The 23,407-nt window shown below is 37.5% G+C and overlaps 3 protein-coding genes across 12 annotated transcripts in view; 2 read left to right on the top strand and 1 right to left on the bottom strand.

The window, feature by feature from the left end:
• The window catches only part of Adprm (ADP-ribose/CDP-alcohol diphosphatase, manganese dependent), a 12,566-nt gene extending 3,066 nt beyond the window's left edge, over positions 1–9,500 (bottom strand). The window contains exons 1-6 of one of the 9 annotated variants that reach the window (XM_074046825.1): positions 9,453–9,473; positions 8,480–8,580; positions 8,217–8,268; positions 6,528–6,662; positions 1,453–2,070; positions 116–232 (exon numbers count right to left, since the gene is read on the bottom strand). In XM_074046825.1, the coding sequence (XP_073902926.1) occupies positions 116–232; positions 1,453–2,070; positions 6,528–6,662; positions 8,217–8,241 (895 nt within the window). In that variant the 5' untranslated portion in view covers positions 8,242–8,268; positions 8,480–8,580; positions 9,453–9,473. Of the gene's footprint in view, positions 1–115; positions 233–1,452; positions 2,071–6,527; positions 6,792–8,216; positions 8,269–8,479; positions 8,583–9,207; positions 9,348–9,451 lie in introns of those variants that run through there. The other 8 variants (XM_074046828.1, XM_074046824.1, XM_074046827.1 and 5 more) reach the window with 8 other exon arrangements.
• The window catches only part of Tmem220 (transmembrane protein 220), a 26,584-nt gene extending 15,457 nt beyond the window's left edge, over positions 1–11,127 (top strand). Inside the window, exon 6 of one of the 2 annotated variants that reach the window (XM_074046835.1) lies at positions 11,035–11,127. In XM_074046835.1, coding sequence (XP_073902936.1) covers positions 11,035–11,059 — 25 coding nt within the window. In that variant the 3' untranslated portion in view covers positions 11,060–11,127. Of the gene's footprint in view, positions 1–9,148; positions 9,285–11,034 lie in introns of those variants that run through there. The other variant, XM_074046836.1, reaches the window with a different exon arrangement.
• Sco1 (synthesis of cytochrome C oxidase 1) lies at positions 9,560–23,407 on the top strand. Its single transcript, XM_020180463.2, has 6 exons — positions 9,560–9,881; positions 11,038–11,128; positions 12,968–13,165; positions 13,815–13,907; positions 17,187–17,302; positions 22,479–23,407. Exons 1-6 carry the CDS (start codon positions 9,612–9,614, stop codon positions 22,611–22,613), a joined length of 903 nt encoding a protein of 300 aa, XP_020036052.1. The 5' UTR covers positions 9,560–9,611; the 3' UTR covers positions 22,614–23,407.

Here is a 23,407-nt window from a genome sequence, read left to right as displayed (position 1 = left end):
TTTAAACTAAGCATCCATTTCATAGAAAGGTATCAAAACATATGTATCATTAATAGTTAACTTTTTGTAATCTCTAAAATGATAGTGTAACCAGATAAACAATTTAAATACTTACTCACAATCACCACCTTTTCTTGGTTTGTGTCAGAAAATGTAAGAATTTCATTCAACCAGTTCAGTTGTTCTTGGCTGAATCCTCCATTAAACTGGACAAACTGGGGTTCAGAAAGTCCTGAATGAATTCAGTAGGTTAGAGCTATCAAACGTCATTTTTCCCATGTGGACATTCAAGTTTGGCTAATACAAGGATACGTGTTCATTTCTCAGGAATATTTGATTAGCAACAATTGACTTGAAATATGAAATCATAAGAACTTAGAGCAAAACATAAATAATCACACTGTATCTTACTTCTACGCTTCACATTCACTGGCTACTCACTGGCTTTACATTGCACTGAAAAGAAAATACAACCTCCTATGTCCACTGAACTACATATTCTTGTACCTGTTTATTCTCCAATATCAACTTCTACCTCACTGGCCCCTTTATGTGTTGTCAATTATGCCAAAGTCTCATTCCATTTAGTCCTTTGCATCTGTTTCTGTCTGCTAGCTCCCTACCCCCATTCTTCCTAAGTATAACTCCTTCTTGTCATATTGACATCAGTTTAAGTATTTATCTCCTTAAAGAGACTTTCTCTGATCACCTAATCTAATCTAAACTAGTGCCCTTATTTCTTTTCTGTAATATCATACTCTATCTTCTTGGTAACATTTACCAATGTGGAAATAATCTGATTTCTGTTTCATTTATTACTGTAGTTTGGATGTAAAATGTTCCCCAAAGTTTCATGTATTAAAGGCTTGGACACCAGCTCATAGCACTATTGGGAGATGGAAGAACCTTTAAGTGAAGACTAGTGGGAGAAGTCACTGGAGTGTGGCCTTGAAAGGGATATCAGGACCCTAGCCCCCATGAGGTAGTGTAACCAGATAAACAATTTAAATACTTACTCAACTACATGCTCCCAGCCATGATATGTAGCTTCACCACAGGCCAAAAGCAACAAGACCAAGCAGCTACAGACTAAAAGTTGTGAGACCATGAGACAAAAATAAACCTTTTCTCCTTATAGGCTGAAGATCTCAGGTATTTGGTCAGTGATGGAAAGCTGACTAATACATTTGTTATCTCTCCTACATACTGCTATGCTTTCCTTCATTATTTCCATTAAAAAAGTGATACTGTAAAGTACTCATTCCAGAATGGGCATTCATGTATCTCTTAAATAAATGAAACTTGAATCAACTATAACTTGTGCAAAATTCTGACCCTGAACAACAGTCACAATATACTTTTACCTTAATTGTCCATGTTCCTGCTGAATAAAAGGTAGCTGAAGAATTTAAAGACAATGTATTAGATTCTCAGCTCAAAGGAATAATTCACCTTGAGGACTATTCAACTCCATATTTGGATTGTGCTCCCTCAGCATCTTCATAGACTGCTGGTATTTTGGAGAAGACTGATCTACACCCAAGACACTCAAGTCATAAGCATCAAGTAAAATGAACCGGAACTTAGGGAATGGTACAAAATGATAGGCATAATAATTCTCTGAAGGTATGGTCTCAGGATGACATGCAATCCTGTCCTCTAGAAACTTTGTGTTAAGTTTAGAGTTTGTTAAGTAGTCTCTACTGAAGTTATAGAATTCATGGTTTCCCCAAGTATGATGAACTGGAACTTTAAGCATTTTGAAAGTGTTCATAACAAGTTCTAGAGACTTTTCTGATGCTTTATACTGTGCATTGTAGCCATCGATGATATCTCCAAGTTGGAGGACACAGCAGGGTGTGTTGCCTTCTTTATTCCAGTCTTCAATGGCACCCTGTAAGTGAAGAAGACTATGTCTGTAGTACCTCTTTCTGTTTCCTTGGAAATTATATCCATCTTCTAAATCAGCATATTGAATATCTGCTATAACTCCAAAGGAGAAGAGTTGCTCAGAACTGTCACTTAGGGTTCCAGGATTCGGCTTATCAGCCATAGCCTCCAAACAGGTTTCTAAATAAAAGAAATAACTAAGTTAAAAAATATCTTAATTTTCTAATTGGACTGATGAAAATGTATATTAAACTTAATAGTTAATTCAGTAGGCAGCCTGACACAGAAAAACTAACATGGGCTTTAGAATTCAACAGTCTTAGGTCTACTAAGCCTCTGAAATGCTCCAATTTTCTCATGTGTAAAATAGGTGATAATCTCTATCCTTCAAGAGTACTACCTTACAAATGATATCTCCAAGTTGGAGGACACAGCAGGGTGTGTTGCCTTCTTTATGAACATACATTCTAATTCTAATGAATAGACATTCTAATTCTAGGAAAGCCAGATTCAAATGTGGAATAATTTCTAATTTTGTACTCATTTTAAACTTACACTCAATATACATCCTCTCCCACAAACATCAAACAAGCCCATCAAAACCTCAAATTTTTTGTAGAGGTGCATATTCCACCCACTCATCCACTGTTCTTTAAACATCAGATTCCCACTATGGGTTACTTTGTTTCTGGCAAGGTCTTTCCTCTTTGTTGGTGGGTAGCTCATTGAAATAAGTTTCTCATCTTTTCTATCTGAAGTAACTGGGGGAGGCAATAAAGATATGAAAAGAGAGGAATAATTTTAAACACACAAAAAATCCAGTGTAAAACTATGACACCAATGTGCAACTTGTTACTACCATTAGCAGTAGTTCTGTTTCTTTGCTTCTAATTTAACCAGATTTTTAAAAATCTTAATTATTAACACCTGCCACAACCAAAACAGAAAACACGAAATCTTTTCATCTTACACATGATCTCTGTCCTGTTTCAGTGGTCAAAAAGCAAGAGATTAATTTAAATTTGAAAAAGAATCTTATCAGATTGTTTGCAATCTAAATTTGTAATTTCTAAAAGAACCAAGAACACTAAGGATTTTAATAAATACAAAAGACCAAGATCCTAAAATTATAACTATTTTTATTATAATGTAAACCACTGCTGTGGTGGTATCTGGATTTTTAAAAACCTAGTTGTTTCTAAAAGTTGATTTGACTTTCTATAATTACTTTCAGACACCTGGTCTCCAATTACTTACCCAGTATTTCTAGAGTTCCCATTTAATCCTCTGCAGACATGAAATCCCACTTGTAAGAGTACTTCTCACAAAGACAGAAGACACAACTCCATATTCAGAATAGGGGTCAGACTTCAGTTAAACTTATTAATAAGAACTAGGGGACTCTTCAATCTAAAACTACTGTCACTAGTGTACTATGTCCACTTAATCTACTCAAACAGAAACTTAAGCTGCTTTCTTTCTTTCTTTCTTAATCTCACTGGGTATAACCAGTTACATAATAGGTAAACACCACCAGAAAAAGGTGGACATACTGAAAAATGGTTTGTCTTCAGGCTTTTTTACATGCACACTTCTTCCTGTAGTCTCCATCTGAAAAACTCTACTAGACAAGAAGTAAGCAATTGTGTGTGATGGAGTGGTATTTTCATTTATAGTTCTAGAAATGAAAGTTAATGTGATTTGGAAGGTAGAGAACTTGGATACAATTACAAGAAATACAAACCTCATCTAAATCAGCTGAAAATGTCTAGTTTTATTAGTTTCAAATGTTTGTGATTCCAAGTACAGATTAAAATCAAGCCTTAAGACAACTTAGCAAGTATGTCACATAAACATTATTACCAAAGCTTAGGGGAAACTGGGAATGCTCTTAATCCTCTCCCAAATGAATTTATTTTTATATTTAAACTCAGAGTCTTTAGGTGATAATATGTTCTATGGAGCTCTTAAGAGAGGATTTAGTCCCAATTAATTTATCTTCTCTCTAGTAAGAAACTATTATTTTTGGCCTATCTAGCAGTTATTTCCTATTTTGGGGATAACAGCACCCTATTTTTCCTTTGGGCATCTACACAATTTCCTACTCTTAGTGCATGTGTTTTGACCTCCTTAGCTAGAGAAGGTGAACAACAGATAGAAGACTCAGGTCTGGCCTATAAAAGCCCAGTTTCCTTCAAACCAGTTAGGGACAGGAATCCAACCAAAGGTGGGTCAGTAAGCAACAGCCCAAGGACATTTCTGGGAGCACTAGCAAAAAAGTGCTGCAACTACTTCTGCTAAGCTTGTAACTAAAACTTGAGTTTCTTGAGGAAAATTAACTGAGAAGAAATCCAACATATAAGAAAGCAAATTTGAATAACAGAAATAAGTAGATTCCTGGAAACATTAGTTGAATACCTGCATTCACCAGTCCCTGCTAGAGTTACCCTTGGATCATTAATTATATCAGCCAATGCATTCCCCTTTGAGATGAAAGCCAAATGAAATTATCTGCTGTCATTTAATGTCAAAATTCTGCCAAATACAACTTCCACTGAAACAAAGGTTCAGTTTAGGGAAACTCAAGGCTATCATAAAATTTGGAAACCTTTCAAAGAAAGTAAGGTATAAAGAAGCACCAAGTGGAATATGCTTTAAAACTGCAATCTGTTTGGGGGTATAAAAGAGACCAAAATGTTAGATACAGTTAGCTTTTTACAAGGATGGGGGGAAACAATTTTATTAAATAAATTATTTTGAAAAACAAAAACTTAAATTAATACTATTGGTATCAGACATAAGGGTTCTTCTAGCTCAGTAATAATAGAAATAAAAGTAAGGCAAACCGAGGACAAACTGTTCTGGGTTTAATTGAAAGGAAAAAGGGGTTAGGAGGAGGGGAACAGCATTAACAAACTGAGACTGCCCCAAATCAGAGGAAGGAATCGGCTCTTTCGTCAAGTTGCTGGAGTAGTCCTGGGACTGATAATTTCCCACTAGTCCAAAGGGTGGCTTGTTTTAAAAATAAACCTCATATGTTTTAAGAGACTTCTCTTTGTGTATGATACTTGTGACAAGAGTAGGGAAAGGGGAGTAAGGGATGACAGGCATATTCCATACATCGTTGACAAGACAGGTACTTCTACTGGGCAATGGGTTATGAAGTAAGGCCGGAAATTTTGTCTCTTGTTCCCATGAAGGTCCTTGTTTACCTATGACCTGTAAAGGGATAGCTAAGAGTCAAGAATGGAGGACAAGATCACATTCAGGGACAAAAGGAAGAGAAGTGAGTAAGTGGGCAAATAGAACCAAGTGGGCACAGAAATGATTCCCTGTGCTAGTTCAGTTGTGTTTTACAGTTCGGGAAGATGCTAGGGAGCTCAGAAAGCCAAAGGCACCTTTGCTCAAAACTCAAAGCCATCTTCAGTGGGGAAACCAAGAATAAGCATTCTAATGTCATGGAACATTTTCAAAATACCCCTCTCTTTCACAAATACACACACACACACAATATTCTGTTGAAGTTGGCTATAAGCACATGAGGTTTATACAACTCTTATGCATATATTAAAATGCCTATACCAGTTTTTTTTAAAGCTTCTAAAATGTAGAGACAATAGAATATGAACAAATTAGAAGACCTAAGGATATATTTTAGTTTTGAGAATAGAAAGGAGAATAGCAAGTTTTTAATGAACTTTGTTCTGACAGTTTTATCTGCACCATCTATCATGTGCTAAGTTACTTAAATTTTAGTTTTTAAAAAGGTATTATGATGAGAAATATAGTCCCAGTTTTCTCTAAAACAAAATAACCCCTCATTCAGCTGAGTTATAAAATACAGCAATTATTCTGCAAACTGTTGAATCATAAAACACATATGCATAAGTTAAATAATTTTTATTTTTAAAATAAAAATAATTAGCATATGGCATATAATTAGCATATAATTGTTGTACGGGGGATACATTGTGATATTCATATATGTGCTTATAATATATCTTAGTTAAATTACCTCCTCCATCATTCTCTCTTATCTCCTTCTCCCCCTCCTTAGAACAATTTCAAGATTTCATTCTCCTATTTTCATATATGGATACAAAATACACCTACCATATTCACCCTCATTCATTCCCCTTATGCCCAGCCCCCCACCCACTGATACTCACCCCCCAAGAAAAGACCTATTCTACCCTCCTGACCTTCATTTTCTAAAATGTATACATTGATAGTCCAAGGGGGGGGTTGCCTTTGTACTTCAGGCCTGTATATATAATGCTTTAATCAAGTTAACCCCCCATTACTTACTCTTTCTCTGTTACCATGCTCCTCCAATATTCAACAATTTATGGTGCAGTACATTGTATTACATTTATAGATTAGTTTGTTTCAATATTTTTCATTTTCTAACATTTTCTTTCCCTTTCCTGTCTCCCAGTCCCCTGAGATAGACCTACTAACACAATCTTGTTCTCTCTCTCACTATATATATGTGTTCATATACATATTTATATGTACATTTAACTTCTAAGTCTACCTTCCTCATATGAGGGAAAACATGCAAGCTTTGACTTTTATAGCCTTTCGAGCCTGTCTCACTTTGCTTAACATGATGTTCTCCACCTCCATCCATTTACCTGTAAACAACATAATTTCGTTCTTCTTTATGGCTGAGTAAAACTCCACTGTGTATATATACCACATTTTCTTGATCCATTCACCAGTTGTAAGGCATCTGGGCAGTTTCCAAAGCTTGACTATTGTGAATAGTGCTGCAACAAACATGGATGAGCAAGTGGCTTTATAGTATCCTGGAGCACACTCCTTCACAGTGGTATCACTGGATCATATGGTAGTTCTCTTTTTAGTTTCTTAAGGGACCTCCATATTGCTTTCCATAGCTGTTGCACCAAAAAATAATTTTTAAATTATATATCTGAAAATATGTATGTTTGGTGAGCTCAACTAAAACCACTGCAATTTTTTTTTTCCGGCAGTGCTAGGGATTGAACCCAGGACCTTGCACATGGTAGGCACTCTACCACTTGAGCAAGCCCCCAACCACTTTGTTTGTTTGTTTTTGAGATATGATCTCAATATTTACCTGGGCTGGCCTTGCACAGGAAGTTATGATCCTCCTGTCTTTACCTCCAGAGTAGATGGAATTATATAGGAGTGCCCCATTACACCAGCTACTACAATGTTTTAATAGAACAAAATGATGTAAAAAACTTTACAATATTTTCTCTCAAAATAACTACAAAAAGTGTGGTGCAGGTTATGCAGCCAGCATTCTGTGAAAACTACCCTAGGCATAAATGATTTTTTTTAAATAGCAAGATATAGGGGATGGGGGTGTGGCTCTAGTGGTAGAGCATCTGCCTAGCAAGCACAAGTTCTTGACTTCAAACTCCAATACACCTCCCCACTAAAAAACATAGCAGGACCAGGGATGCTTAACTGCTGAAAACTTGCCACAAGATGAAAGCTAAACTTCTAGAATACCTAAGACTGGCAGAAGACTGACATTCCTTACAGAAAGCCCTCAGGTATCCAAGAGGAATTTGTGAAAGACAACCCTGCACAGAAAATTGTATTTCCTTCACACCATTGTCACAACAAAACAAGGTGGCGGGGAGGGGGGGATGTCCTGGTATCAGCAATAAGACTTTGTTGAGAGAGACTACTGAAATAGAAGCTCGAAGCCTAGGCCAGAAACGTCATAGGAAGGGCAGATGAGCAAGACTTTTACATGCACAGACAATAGAAAGAGCAAAGTATTAACACTGTTAGTAAAATGACAGGAAGGTTGAAACAGGAAATGCTTGTGGTTAGGTACAACTGGCAGAGTCTGGTCATAAGAAGAAGCAAACATGCTACAGTACTTGGAAGTTCACAGTAAGTTTGAGCTTAGCTATCCTAGTCAACCCAGCCTAAAGATATGTCAATCGCAAAATTAATCAGTCTGGTTAACTACTGATAGAACAAATATCAGATGGTATTAGACATGCCCTGCCTTTCTCAAGAAAAATATCTAAATTGAAAACAAACTCATTTGCTGATCCTGGTAGTTTACAGTAGTAATAAAAGCAATAGATTTGCACTAAATAACATTTTACATAGCTCTTAGCAGGAGTCCATGAAATCAGGCTAGAGATGTTATTAACGATTCATCCAATATTTACTTACAGCAGATGCTAGCATTTTTTATCTAGTAGTACAAAGTTAATATACATTTTATTTTAATTTATATAATGTGAGTTAGATCGTGTTACATTACAACTTAGCAATTAGACAGATGAACAATAACCTTGGATGCTCATTACCTGAATAAGAAAGGTACTTTTGCATCTTTTTTTCAACTGTAAAAAAAACCTTCTGGGAAAAAACACACAAAAATAAAATTAAAATGCAGAGACAAATCTAATCCATAGGCAACTTCAAGATAGAAGAATTAGTTTTGATTAACAATGATCTGAAGTTCTAAGTAGACATTCGAGAACTCTTCTAACTTTGAGGGTAAATTTCAGAAAATTCCAGCTCAATTTGGGAAGGAAGAAACACAAGTAATATTAAATGTGTTACTTACTGGGTTGGCAGGCAGCACACTTGGCCAAATTACAGGAGAAAAAATACCATACTCCAATCCAACAATCACTGCAGCAACAGTTGCTTCTGCTCTGTAGAAATCTGAAAACAAGTCAAGCATGAGTGAAATATGTAATTACAGAGGAGAAAGGGCAATTTTTTCCTCGTATTTTTGCAAATCTACCACTAAGGGTTGCATGGGGATGGGGTGAAGACTGCAGATATTGAGACAAAAACAAGAGCAGAAGGAAAGAACTGAAACTTCAAATCTCCCAAGAAACGAAGAACAGAACTGTGAACAGTACTAGAAAACTCACACTAAGTTTGAGCTTAGCTGTCCTGGTCAACCCAGACTAAAGATATGGCAATCATAATATTTAATCAGCCTTGTCAACTACTTATATGCTCTTAGCCTCATTGTAGGTAGTTAACAGCCAAGTCTTAAATGAGGAAATCATCAACAAACTCTAAACTGCAAAACAGCAGGGGGACGGTGAGATCACCTTAAGAAACTGGGGCCAGGATACTAGGTTAAGGATGGGATAAGGCACAGTCTATACTTTGTTCGGAGCTGTGCTTTATAACCAGGTTGAGCTGTGATGTTCTCAGAAGGGCTGGGCACTTCAGCCATGCTTAACTCGCTTTTGCCTCCTAACAACTCATATTTCAGTCAGGGATTATAACAAGCATTATGGGACGACTTCCACTTGGAGGATGCGAAGGAGTCACAACCTTGTAGTTCCACTCTGTCGTCTTCGAGACTGGACAGGACAAGAGGATGACAAGGGTGACAAGACAAGGTGGAGGAGAAGGGGCTGCCCAGTCCCGCCAATGTCCAGGTGAGGCGCCCCCAGCGCCAGGGGTGACACCCCCACCCTGTCTGGGGCCCCGAGGCAGCCCCCTCCCCAGGGCCCGGCTATCCCCCGCCCTTAGGCCCGCGCCACAACCGCCTCCAGCCACAAAGAGCCACTTACCCCGCCCACCTCCACCATCAGCACTCCCGGACTTCCCCCTAGGCGACTGCGTCACCACCAAGCCGAGAGCAAAGAGCAGTCTTTCCTGACTTCCGGAGGAAGCGGAAGCGACGCCGGAAGTGGAAGGGCGGGCCAAAGGAGGCGCGGTCTCCTAAGCTCATGGCGGGGCTGGTGCTGGGACCCGGCTGGATGGTGCGGCCTTGGGGTGGCCAGCTTTGCCCTTTCTTGTGGCGTGGACTCGGGCTTTGGAGTCCGGCGGAGAGGCCTGCAAGAGTCTTGCTGATGCAGTTCTGCGCGCGGCGGGCCTCCGGGCTCGCTGGCAGCCGCCTAGGAAGTCAGCCCTTCAGCACCGGGCTGCCACCACCTCCCGGGTCCCCAGACCCCAAGTCGAAGAACCGCAGAGACCCCACGCGCCCTTCGAAGGCCGGGGTGAGTGTACACCTGGGGCCTTCCCAGTGCGTCGTCGCTATCACAAGCCCGGTGGCCTTTCCTTGCTGTTTGGTCATAACCTCGGAAGCTACTCGGCCTGGCCTGAAGGTGCCCTCTACCTTGCCTGCTTACCTGGATCTTGGAATCTCGTCCGTGTTTCTGGGTTTGCCCGTTGTCCCAGTTCTCAAGAGACAACGTGGTTAGATACTCGGGCTTGGGTTTTAACTTTTGTGCCAAGGAAATACAGTAAATTCCAGGTTTTCTTATGGGTGTCAACCTTACGTGTACCATAATTGAAGAGTTAACACTTTGTCATTTCTGTCACTGAATCTGCCATCAGAGGTTCCATGTATTGAAACAAAGTGGATCTGAGTTGCGTGTATGCTTTTTTTTTTGTGGTTTTTTTTCTCAGCTTCTAGTTCTGACCGAAAAGAACTTAGAGCCACTACCCTCTAGTGATGATAGGTAAGGGAAGTGGGTTTTCCAAGGTGAAAGAAGGTTAGTGAGTTAGGAACTCATTTTTGGAAGTTGAAAGTGCAGTGAAGTAACTCATGCAGTTTACAAGAAGTCACACTGTTAGATATCTTTCGTACTTTGGCTATTAACTTCTGGAAACCAGAGCTCACATTTTTATTTGGTTTATATGCCCAGAATCAACATAAACTTGTAGTTAATTGGTTTTTAAATCAACAGTTGGAGCCAGGGTCATACATAGTGGTAATCATGGTGCTAAAGTTTCTTTGAGTTGATTTTTTTCTGTATGAACAAAAACTAACTTGGATAAAGGAGAATGATGGAGGGGATGAGTCTAAGTAATATATTTGGTGCATTATAAAAACTTTTGTAAATGCCACAGTGTGCCCCTACCCAGCACAATAAAAATAAATATTTGTTTTATTTATTTAAAGAGAAAAAAGAAACTAACTTGAGGAATTTTCCCCCTGGATATGAGTGCCTTTGTAATTGTATCTGGAGCCCAGATATAACTGCATTCACAGTCAACATTTTCTTATATCAAAGTAAACAGAGACATTTTGCATATGTAACACAATCATTGCCTGTGTATATGAATATAAAAAACTCCCATGATAAATTTAGCATGGTTAAATGTTTATGTTTTGCTAGTATTTTTATTTTTGAATCTCTGCCCCAGTAGCCTGTTTCCTGGAAGTCATTAGCATTCACATTTGCCATTGGAGGAGCTTTATTGGCTGGAATGAAGTACTACAAGAAAGAGAAGACAGAGAGTAAGTAGATACCTGGTTCAGTCCGAATAAAATCCTTCCTGACTGGACGAGCACGTTTGCTGTTTTTAAACTTTATTTTATTTATTTTGGAACAATTTTATATTTACAGAAGAGTTGCAAAGATGGCATACAAAGTTCCCAATATACCTTTCACCTGGTTTCCCCTTATTTTAACATTTTATATAATCATGGCATATTTATCAAAAACTAAGAAACTTTCAACCATTAAGAAAGAAATTATATTTTTTGCAGGAAAATGGATGAAATTGGAGATTATCTTGTCAAAGTAAGCCAGACTCAGAAAGACAAGCATTCCATGTTGGAATTGGGGTGGGGGTGAAAGAAAATAAAAGTGAGACTATTTGGGATATGTTCCATAATACCTCATCATCTCCAAATACTTTATTGTGTAATTCCTACATACAACGACATTCTTTGACACAGTCATAATATAACTGTCGTGTTACTACTGTTGAATTTTAAGACAATCTCAAGTTGAGTCTTGAAGTTTTGCTGTTCCATTCCTTTTAAAGCAAGAGGATCCAGTTCAGAATCACATGTTCCTAGTTGGATCTTCAGTCTCCTTCAGTTTGTAACAGTTTCTTAGACTTTACCTAACTTTCATGACTTGACAGCTTTGAAGATTATACGCCAGTTAACTTGTAAAATGTCCCTTAGTTTGGGTTTGTCTGATGTTCACGCATGATTATATTCAGGTCATGCAATCTTTGGCAGGAATATCACAGAAGTGATGCTATATACTCATTGCATTTGGTCAGGTGCCTTGTGGTTTAACTTTGTTCCACTACTGATAATATTCAGTTAGAGCATTTGATTAAGATGAGCTGTCAGGCTTCTGTCCTGAAAAGTAATGTGTGTTTGTATATGAGTGTATATATATATGTGTATACACATATAATACACATGTAAATACATATAATACATACCGTTTTGTGTATTTGTTTATGCTGTTTTCATCAAACTCAATTTATTCATTTATGACAGTGTGGGCTCATGCTTTCCTGTATATTCAGTGAGTTATGATCCATTATTCTCTGCATTTTGATGTTCAGAGTGTCCTAGATTAGCTTTGACATATCTCCAGTGTCCTTTTGACTGGACTACTCTCTCAGAGTTCTAGGCTGGCCCTGCATGGTAGGTAACTCATGCCTGTAATTTCCAACCTGTAATCCCAACTACTCCAGAGGATTGAGGTTCTAGGCCAGCCAGGCAAAAAGTTAGCAAGACCTCATCTCAACACAAGAGTCTATCTGACAAATAGCTAAAGCAAAAAGGGCTGGGGGAGTGACTACAGTGGTAGTGTGCCAGCCTAGCAAGTACACGGCTCCCGAGTTCAAATCCCCGTACCACTGAAAAAAACAAAAAAAGGTCCCAGTCTCATCTTGTACTTTCTTTGCCTCAGCCCTGTATCAGCCATTTCTCCATTGACCTTTTTCCTTTTTTTAATCAATCCCCATGCGTACTTAAGGTTCGTCACACTGAAATCGCCCCATGCACCTGCCTCCTCAGCACATTCCTGATGCCCTCACCCCACTTGGGCTCAGACATCTGCTCTACGCCTCATGACTTAGGACTAAATTATTCCTGGAGAGGAACAACTTTCTTATAGTGCTTACTATATTACCATAGTATTTAATTAGATTTTATTTCATGCTTGTTTTTCTGAAAAGATTTTTGTTAGCTTCTTGAAAACTTAAAACTATTGCTTCCACATTTTATCTCCTCCCGCCCCCCATTATTAGTATAGTGCTGACCATATGTCATGTATTTGAGTTCCTCTGGTTAGAATGACTTTTGTTGTGTATGTGTCTCTTTAAGATCTGGAGAAGGAACGGCAGCGAAGCATTGGAAAGCCTTTACTTGGGGGACCATTTTCTCTTACAACTCATATTGGAGAGCCCAAAACTGACAAAGACTACCTGGGTCAGTGGGTATTGATTTATTTTGGTTTTACCCACTGCCCTGATATCTGCCCAGAAGAACTAGAAAAAATGATTCAAGTCGTGGATGAAATAGGTAAGAAAGCCACCAGTAACTACACTGTTCATACAACTTAATGTTACTTCTTTTTTCACATTCCTGTGGTATATCAGGTGGGGTGTTGTAATTTATTAGTCTTAGCATTCAGCTTGTTTGTTGCTTTGGTTTCTCTGCCCTTATTCTCTACCAAAGGAAGCTTGTTTTGTCACTGATGTTAGATCACTTTAAAATGTCAGTGTTACCTGGATCTCCCTTTATGTAGCTTTCCCATTGCCTTCTCCCCCATGACTTAGGGTTAGATTTGAAAATCTGGAGTGATCTGTAGTGTGTGTCATTTTATTAGTGCCAATTAGAGGAAAAGGCACCTCTTTCTTAAATTGTTTGGGAATATTCAGTTCTTATGAATAATTTACCTTGATCTTGAGATATGGTAGGAAAAACACTACAAATGTTAATTGGACTAGGAAATTAGATAGCCACATAATGAGAACAGGATAACAACATTTACTTACCAACCCAGGTATTTGATAGGATATTTATTGGGTTCTACCACAAATAACATCCCACCCCCTGTCTGTCCTCTCAGCTCTAATGTTAACTGTCCTAGTGACTTTCCTGTCATTGCTGGTTTTCTTTGTCTTTTCCCTTACAGCATCAATGTGGACTAATTGGAACTTTCTTTCAGATAGTATTCCATCTCTGCCAAATTTAACTCCACTTTTCATCACCATTGACCCAGAGAGGGACACCAAAGAAGCCATCGCAAATTATGTGAAAGGTATGTTTTATTGATACTTTACATCTATTTAGCTCTTGCCAATCTCTAGGGGATTTTTTTGTTGTTGTTTTTTGTTTTTTTGATGAATACTACGGTAATATAGTAAGCACTATAAGAAAGTTGTGTGTGTGGGGGTTGTTTTGTGACAAGGTCCCACCATGTGGCCCAGGTTGGCCTGGAACTCACTGTGTAGGTTATGGAGACCTCAGCCTTCCAGGTGCTGAGATTCTAGGCAAGCACCATCACACCCAGCTCCTTTCAGCTTTTAAAATATCAACTCATTTGAACCTTGTAATGCCTTGTGGAATAGACAGAACAAATTACAGACCAATAAAAAAATGATCCTCAGACTAGTGACTGTGGCTCATCAATAAATATGTGAGAAGCAGGTTTCTCACTTCCTGGTACAGCATTCTTTTTACTTTATTACTGGGAAGGGTTTGAACTTGGCCTTCGTACATCACCTTGAACTGAGAGTAAGGACACATCGCTTCTAATTCAGCTCTGTACCTCTTTTTCTTTTTTTGTAAAATTAGGAGAAACATGACAGTATGTACATTAGGAGATTGAAGACCATTTTTAACTCATAGCACATTATAAAACATTTACTGTGGCAAAAACATCTTTATAACTAAGAGTTTCTCTTCAAATATTTCAACATGCAGATTAAAATTTATAAGGCAATTTAAGGGCTGTAAATTACAGTAGAATTGAGGCAAATGCTTCTAATACATTTGTGAGTTTGGGCAAGTTGTTTAGTTTCTGTGGTCTCAAACTACTTCAATATTGGTGCTTGAAAAATCAGAAGTGATTTAATTACTGATCCAGAAGTACTAATGAGTAGTTATAATGTTTACTATATGACACATTTGAATTTATATCCTCTAAAACATTGAGGTTATTAAAAAAATTGTGAAGGATCTGCTGTATATGTTGTTATTTTTAAGATTTATTGAGATATAATTGACATAAAGTGTGCATATTTAAAGTGTACAGTTGGTTACCTTTTGACATGTGTACACCTATGGAAACCATCTCCAGTCAAGAAAATGAGCATCTTGAGACTAGGAATGCAGCTCAGTGGTAAAGTGCATGCCGTGTTCCAGGGCCTGAGTTCAATCTCTAGCACTTGAAGGAAGACAAAGAATAGAAAATAAACATCTATGTCACCCCCACAGTTTTTCTTGTATCTTTTTAGTCCTAACTCCCAATCTACTTCTCTACCTCCATTCTCCAGTTAGTCATTAAATTGCTTTTTTGTCAACGTAAAATGGTTTATATTTTCTTCAAGTTTATATAAATGGAATTTTACAATAAGTACTTTTTAAATGACTTTCTTCAACATGATTACTTTGAAATTCATCTATGTTGTGATATGTGTCATAAATTTTTGTTGCTAAGTAGTAGTGGATATTTTGAATTTTTTCATTTGGTTCTGTTCTAAGTAAAAACATTCATGTATAAACTTTTGTGTGGACACATGCTTTCCACCTACATGTGGAATAACTGGATCATATGGTATGTGTTTCTCCTTTTAAGAAAACAAACTTTTCCAGAATGGTTGTACAGTTTTATACTGTGAATACCTGAGAGTTTCCACTCCTCCACATCCCCACCACACTTTGTAGGGATGGTCTTTTTAATTGTAGCCACTCTAAAAAGTCTTGGTATCTCATTGTAGTTTTAATATGCATTCCTGTAATGACTTAATGTTTGCATTTTTTATACTCATATTTACCATCTGTGTGTCTTTAATGACGTGTCTATTCACTTTTTTTGCCTATTTTTATGAGTTTATTTTTGTATATATTATTAGTTATATTCTCGATATAAGTTCTTTAGTGGGTATTTATTTACAAATATTTTGTCCCAGTCTGTGGCTTTTTGTTTTAGTCTTTTCACAGTGTCTTTTTGAGAAATGGCTTTTCATTTTAAGTCCAGATGTTTTCTTTCTCGTCCTCCCTTCCTCCCTTCCGTCCTCTTCCTTTCTTCCTTCTTTACTCCTTCCCTCCCTCCATCCCTCTTTTCCTTCCTTCTGTACTCAGGTTTGTACTCAGGGCTTTGCCCTTACTAGGTAAGTTCTCTACCACTTGAGACACCTCCAGTCCAGTTTTTTTCTTTCATGCATTGTGCTTTTTGTTTACTATATAAGAACTCTTTGACTAACCCAAGGTTGCAAAAGTTTACATTTTATTCTTATGGTTTATTGCTTTAATTTTATATATTTAAGCAGAATTTGTGTTCATAATTTGCATGTTGGTCAAAAATTTGGGAAATAGCATAGTTTTTCCTAAAGCAATACAAATCAGCTATTTATAAATGACCTCATTGGGTCATAGACAATCTTCAGTTTATACTTACATTGGCAATTGTTTTTATCATATATTAAGTAAGTCATAATATCCCTAAATGAGTAGACATCTGAGTTGCTGTCCTAACTGAAATACTAAAACCTTAGGTTAATTTTGTTCAACAGCACACACATGCATTACCAGTTGCATCTTGAAGGCAAAGTTACTATTTAGGAAAATACAAGTTTGGATATGCAGCTAACTCAGTCTTCATTCACCTTTCTTAATTTACTCAAAGTAAATAATAAAAAAAGAAGCCCTCTGTTTTTTCACTAGTTGAATAACTTCCCAACTTAGAATGAACTAGTCCAAGGAACAAAAACAAGCTTTTTTACTTTTAGAAGAAGATACTGTCATTAAATGTCAAGGTACCATTTCAGTAATCTGATGAATCCAGTTGTTCTAAGTGATTTTCACTATTATATAAACTCTAAAAATTTAACAGTGCATACAATTATCTTTGAAGTTTATCCCGATTGCCTTTTTGGAATGATGAGTATTGATTGTTCAGCTCTTTGTTAGAAGTTAAGAGTAGAACCTAATATTGTATTGAGACTATTTGCTAGAAAGTAAGGTGCAGGTATTTTGATGTACTATGATCTTCATTGTGATGCAAAGTGTTCTTATGTAGTAAAAAAGCTGTAGTACTTAATTCTTGATATATCACACTATATGTGTTTTTAAACTAATTTAAAAACTTAGAATCTATTGTCTCCAGGTCTTTACCAGATAATTGTAAAAGAATTAACTTACAAAGGAAAACTTTCATTTGTTCTGTGTGAATTTGTTATCCTTTGGTGAAAAATGTTCAGGGCCTCACAGGAAAAAAAGTGGCAATAGTGGTGCTTTATAACTTTTTTTTTAAAACTAGAAATAGTTATTTTGCTTGATTCTCATTTTCTGCTATTTTTTCTTTTTTTAATTTTAGAATTTTCCCCCAAGCTGGTTGGCTTGACTGGCACAAAAGAAGAGATTGATCAAGTGGCCAGAGCATTTAGAGTGTATTATAGTCCTGGCCCCAAGGATGAAGATGAGGACTACATAGTAAGTAAACACTCACCTTTTAACCCATGGCTGGCTCCTGGATCCCAGACACTCATACATTTTAGATGATTGGCTTCTGAAATGAAATAAAACCTTAAATTACTGCAAATTCCTTGGGAATTTTGGATGTTTGAAAGAATAACAGAATTACATTATTTTAAGGTGATTGTTTATATTCACTGGCCTCATCATTTGATTGCCTGTCTTTCTTTAGTGTCATATAAACTAAGGTAGTATAAAACAGATACTAAGTTGTTCCAACAGTACCATATTGGAAATAAAGAGGGGTCATCTTGTGGGGGCAAGCTTAGTTTAGTTTTAGTTTATAAACATTGTATTGATTCTCTCTGTGTCCTCAATGAACAGGTGTAAAAAATAAAGTTCCTTTTAGAAGCAGTTTTTAATCATGGGGGATTGTGTTTTTATGCTGAATAAGAATTCAGAAAAGCAAGAGAAAAGATGAAAGCTATCAGAAGGTACTTTCTGTAAAGTTTATTTTCATATCAGTTATACGATTTGCATGATTTGGTTTAATATATGCTTTTTAATAATGGGGAACAGAAGTTCTATTGTCATTTTCTAGCTCCTGCATTAAAGCTTTTAACTTTTGCCAGTGCTGCCCAGAAAACTTAACTTAATGCCCATTTGTGTCCATCTTCTCAGTAGTTTTATGGGGATAAAGCACAAAGGGCATAAGCTCTGTCCCTAACTACTCAGTTTTCTTTCAGTGGACATTTTTTTCCTATCACATTAAGAGTTGACATTACCTTGTATTATTACAGATTTTTTTTCACTTGTCATACTCTGGTTTTTCTATAATAGTTAGGCATTGTGATTAATATCAGAGGCGTTCTAACTATAGAGCTGGTTTAATTGAAAGAAAGATGACTTGGCTCTTGAATCACTATTCACCTCCCCATGGACTGCCCTGTGACAGTGTACAAGGGAACATCTCACTGTTGTGCTTTGTTCTACCACCCGCTGTGGTTTCTACATCACTTTTGAGCCTGGAGCATATTGTGGGCTCCTATAGCTTATAGCCTGAATTGAAAGCAGTCTTGGTCTCTCTGCCTTAATTAAGCTAACACAGTAATCATGCCTTTCTAGGTCTGGTGTCTCAGAGCATTAGAGAACCTTGAATTCATGGGAAAAAAGGACAAGAGAAAAATAAGTATTTTTCCTTAAGCCCTAAGTTTAAGGAAAGAGGATAGACCCTCCTGTTTTTTCTCTTGCTGCACTGTCCAAGAGAGAAGACCATGGAAAGAGAAGGACTTTTCAAACTTTTAAACTTTTTGTACATAGATTAACTGGTTTTGAGTTTTAACTGACTGTAGCAGGGGGAGCAGTGGTGCCAGTCAGTCTGAATTCCAACTTTAAAAAAGTTTTATTAAAGTGTACATGTATTCAATCCTAAATGAGCTAACACTTCTTAGACTTGTGCTTATGGCTCATAACTGTAAAGTTAATAAGAAACTTTACAAAATGAAACCAAACTATGGAAGAATGAGGTTTGGGTCAGACTGCTGTCACGTGTCCAACTGTCCTATCAGCTGCCCTCCACAGTTTTCTGTTTACAATACCTTGAAGCCTTTGATTGTGTTAGTCTTCCTTGGCTGACTGGTCTTGATGTAGCAAGACTATCATTTTCATGTCTGCCTATAGTCAATAGTGTACACCTAGAGGCCAATGAGATCATAAACAAACCAAAAACAGGTTTGGGCCCTGAAATTTGTATTCAAATGCTGGTAATCCAGAATAAGTATATTTTTCAACTTTAAAATGCAAATATGTAAGTCTCATCAAGACTTCTTTGACCCTCTAGAATGCATCCTACATCCTATTCTGGTCTGGTCTAAGAATCAGTGAGTTCATTACTGTATGTTTGCTAGATCAACCAATAGGGGGAGACACTCTCCAGCGTCTCAGGTTTTCATTAGTGTGACTTGCATACCTTGAGACCACAGATTTTTGTGCACAAGATGGTATGGAAAATGTCTCTTAAGATTTAAAGACCTGCAAGGAGTAAGGGGATCCCTTAAAGATTAACCTTGAGTTGTAACAGAATGACATTTTCATAGTCTCAGAAAACAGCAACAAAAAGTAAACTTTTGGCTTTTGTATGGAATCTTCTGACTGATAGCATATGCAAACTGAGCATTCCACATATCTGGGATTCCTTAGAATGTTAAATCTGTACATTGTTGTATTCTGCCTGCAGAATTCCATTATCTTGAAGGTATTAGTTAGGAAGTACTTTTTTAAAATAAATAAATAAAAACAAAACCAAATGGCTTTCAAACCTATGAAAAAATGTTCAGCTTCATAATAAATGTGAATTGTTTAATGGGATGCCATTTTTCACCTGTTAGTTAGTAGTTTGAAGTCTAGAAATTTGAAAATATATTGTCAAAATTGGGAAAGCAGGAAATACACTGCAGGAGTGAATTTGGAACAACAGGCACTTTCCTGCATTATTAGCAGGAACTGAACTGATACACTCTTCAGAGGGCCGTTTGGCAGTGTTTATCAACATCTAAAGAAAAAGGACTGAAAAAACCAAACAACTTTCTTTTTGTATTTATTTTTGTGGTTCTGGGATTTGAACTCAGGGCCTACAACCTGAGCCACTCCACCAGCTTTTTTGTGATGGGTTTTTTCTAGTTAGGGTCTCGTGAACTGTTTGCCTGGACTGGCTTCAAACTGCGATCCTCCTGATCTTTGCCTCCTGAGTAGCTAGGACTACAGGTGTATGCCACTGTCACCCAGCCAAAGAACCATTTTTTAAAAGCTAACTATATCCGTACTGATACAGAACAATGACCTATATGTTGTTAAAAAATGAGAACACAAGTATGGTGTATTGTTACTGGTTCATAAAAACAAACAAGTGGCAACAGATATAGATACAATAGTAAATGCAGAGAATGTCTGAATAATACAGAAGGACCTAATGGGAGTAGTTCCCACTTAGAAGAACTGAATCCACAATAGGAGAAGACTTGCAGTGTGCAAATTTGCTGGATTTTTAAAAAATGTGTATTACCTTTTCACACAAACATGTACATTAAAAAACTTGAGCTTCCATCCTCCAGTGGCATTAGAGGTAATGGCAACATGGTGAAAAGATCGTGTACTTTGAAATTGGACAAATGCTAGGTTTTAAGGTCAGATCTTGCACTCAGTAATTATCTCACTTCCCCTTCCCAGACTGTTGCATCCTGTGTAGAGGAAGATACCTGTCTCAGGGGCTAAGATGACATGTGAAAGAATGCTTCAGTAATTGCTAGTTTCATTGTACACTAGGAACTATTAGAACTTTAAAGAATTCTGTATTAGACGAGATCGGGCGCGTTCAGGGTGGTATGGCCATAGACAAGAATTCTGTATTAGAATAAACGTTCATTTGCTCTAGCTACAACTCAAATGAATATTGAGACATGACCACTAACAAGTTTGATAGGTACGGATGGAGTGTTTTATTATGTACTAGAAAGTAATTTATATATTTGAATACTCCAAAACTAAGTCCAACGTACTGCAATTCTGTTTTCTAAGGGAGAGAGAATAGAGGAAAGAAGAATGGAAGAAATGGAGAAAAGAGAGGTATAAGCTACAGAATAAGACTGGAGGGGAGAATTGGAGAATTAATCCTGATTTCTCTGTTAAATGTGTGGAGAAATAGCAAGCCCCTATCTGACTCTTGAAGTAAATTCTCCACAACACATGAAGTCACCAGCTGTCTAAGCTCTTGGTGGCATTTTTTCCTTATGGGACCACCAAATGGCTCTTTCCAGTTGCTATCTCCTTATGAATGTGTGTATAAAAAAAAATAATAACCTCACAGACATGAAATGTGTGTTGGAGTATTTAGGGGAGTGTCTCCAGTTTGGTATGTGCGATCACATTCCTGTCTTCCCAAATAGCAATCAAGTCTACAATAAATTCCAAGGACTTACCGTGCCAGATCTGCTCTTTTACAGTTGAATTTTATGAAGCGACTGGCTAAAAAGATTGATGACTAATCTAAATTTAAATTGGAGCTGGGAACGTTTTAAGAACTTTGTCAGGAAAATAGATGATGAATTGAAGAGGGCTTTCTCGGGTTTTGCCAATTCCAATTTCCAGGTGATTTGCTTCAGATAGGATTGTTCAGTGTAGCACATAGAAATTTCCTATGGGAGAAAAACATGTCTTCCAGTTTTTATTTGAATTACTAATATCAGGACTAAATATGTATTAGGATTTGTAGATTGTATAATTAAACTAGTGGTTAGTTTTCTGGCTTCTCATAAAGCATGGTAAGCACAATTTAGGCAGCAATGAATGAGAACTACTCTTCCTAAAACATAAAGGAGTGTGTCTGAGAACCTACTAAGAAAAGTAATTATTTATTTATTTTTCAGTGCCAAGGTTTGAACTCAGGGCCTCATGCTTGCTTGGCAGGCGCTCTACCACTCATATACCTTGCCCTGCTTTTTTAACTGTTTTTCAGCTGGGATCTGAAGTTTTACCCCAACTGACTTCAAACCACAGTACTTCTACCTATAGCCTCCTATGTGGTTGGGATAACGTGCATGTATTACTATACCTGTCATTGATTTCAGTGGGGTCTCACTAACTTTTTCCCTGGGTTGCTCTCAAGCCATGATCCTGACGATTTCTGCCTCCCAAGTAGCTGGGATTACAGGTGTGAGCCACTACCACCGACCTGAGGAAAATAATTTCTTTTTGCCAACACTTTAATTACTTGTGACTCTCTGTATAATACAGAGAAGGAGGCAATTGGGATACTTTCACTCAAAAATGTGAGGTGTTTTCAAACAAGCATTGCCATTCAGTGGGCATTGACTGTTCTATGAAAGCCCACACAACCATTTCTTAGAAGGTGGGTCCATTTCTCAGAAATTCTGAATGTTAAGGATTGAACCAAAAGAATTCTAAGTTCTAGCTGGTGTTATGAGCAGTACCACTGCAGATTTCTGGAGCACAAAAGATTTTAAATGGTTTGTTGCTGTGGCTTTCCCATAACAGGCTTAGACCCATTCTATAAATAATACATGCCACAAGGGGTAAGCATTAATGCAAAACTCTCTTACCCTACAGCATTTATCAGTGAAATAAGTGGCTTATTTTGGTAATCCTTTTTTACATACTCTGCCCCTCCTTTTCTCTGCAGGTGGATCATACAATAATAATGTACTTGATTGGACCAGATGGTGAGTTTCTAGATTATTATGGCCAGAACAAGAGGAATGCAGAAATCGCTGGCTCCATTGCTGCACACATGAGAACCCACATGAAAAAGAGGTAGCCAGAGCCATGCTTCTTGGATACAGTTTCTCTTGCTAAAGAGGAATGAAGCTTTTGTCTCCCATGGGAGCAGTATATACATGCAACCGCCATTGGCCTTGGTACCACAAGAACATCTATATTTTAGATGGGGTGGGTGTTCCCCTTGGTTTCAGTCAAGACTCTTGGAACTGTGAAGACTACAAGACAGAGTCTCCCAAGTAGTCACCCTGAGTCCAGAGACCAGGTTTAGTGGAGCCATTGGCGAGTGGATCTCACAGAATGGCCAGCAGGGAGGCACGCTGTAGCATCTCCTTGAGAACAAGGCCTTTGGAGCAGCATCGCTGCCTCTCCAGTGTCTTGGACCCTTGCTCATAGGCCATGGGGCTGAGTTTTATAGAAAAGTGCAATTTCTTTTGCTCTTGCTTTGCTCATCTTGAGTGCTTGGTGCCTAGTAATAGCCAAGATAGGCTCTCTGACATTCAAAGTTGATCTTTTTATCTGAAAGCAAAAGTTTAATCTTCCTTGTAAATTACACTGTCAGATTTGCATTTCATTTCACCATCAGCAAATTGTGATTTGAGTAGGGAAGAGGGAAAAATCTATTTGGGAAAAATAACTGTTAGTTTTCATTCCTGTAGGAGTTTTTGTGTGTGTTTGTGTCTGTATTTTTTTAATAGCTAAATGATTTGCCATGTTTTCAGTGATACACCAAGTGGAAATAAGAGGATTTTAATCATGTGTGTGATGCAGAACATTTTTCTGTGTGTACCAGATTGTGCTGTATATAAAATAAAGGTGTATTCAGTTTCACAA

Source organism: Castor canadensis, chromosome 11 (genome assembly GCF_047511655.1).
Source record: "Castor canadensis chromosome 11, mCasCan1.hap1v2, whole genome shotgun sequence".
NCBI lineage: Eukaryota > Metazoa > Chordata > Mammalia > Rodentia > Castoridae > Castor > Castor canadensis.
This window is presented reverse-complemented; position numbering and strand designations above follow the sequence as displayed.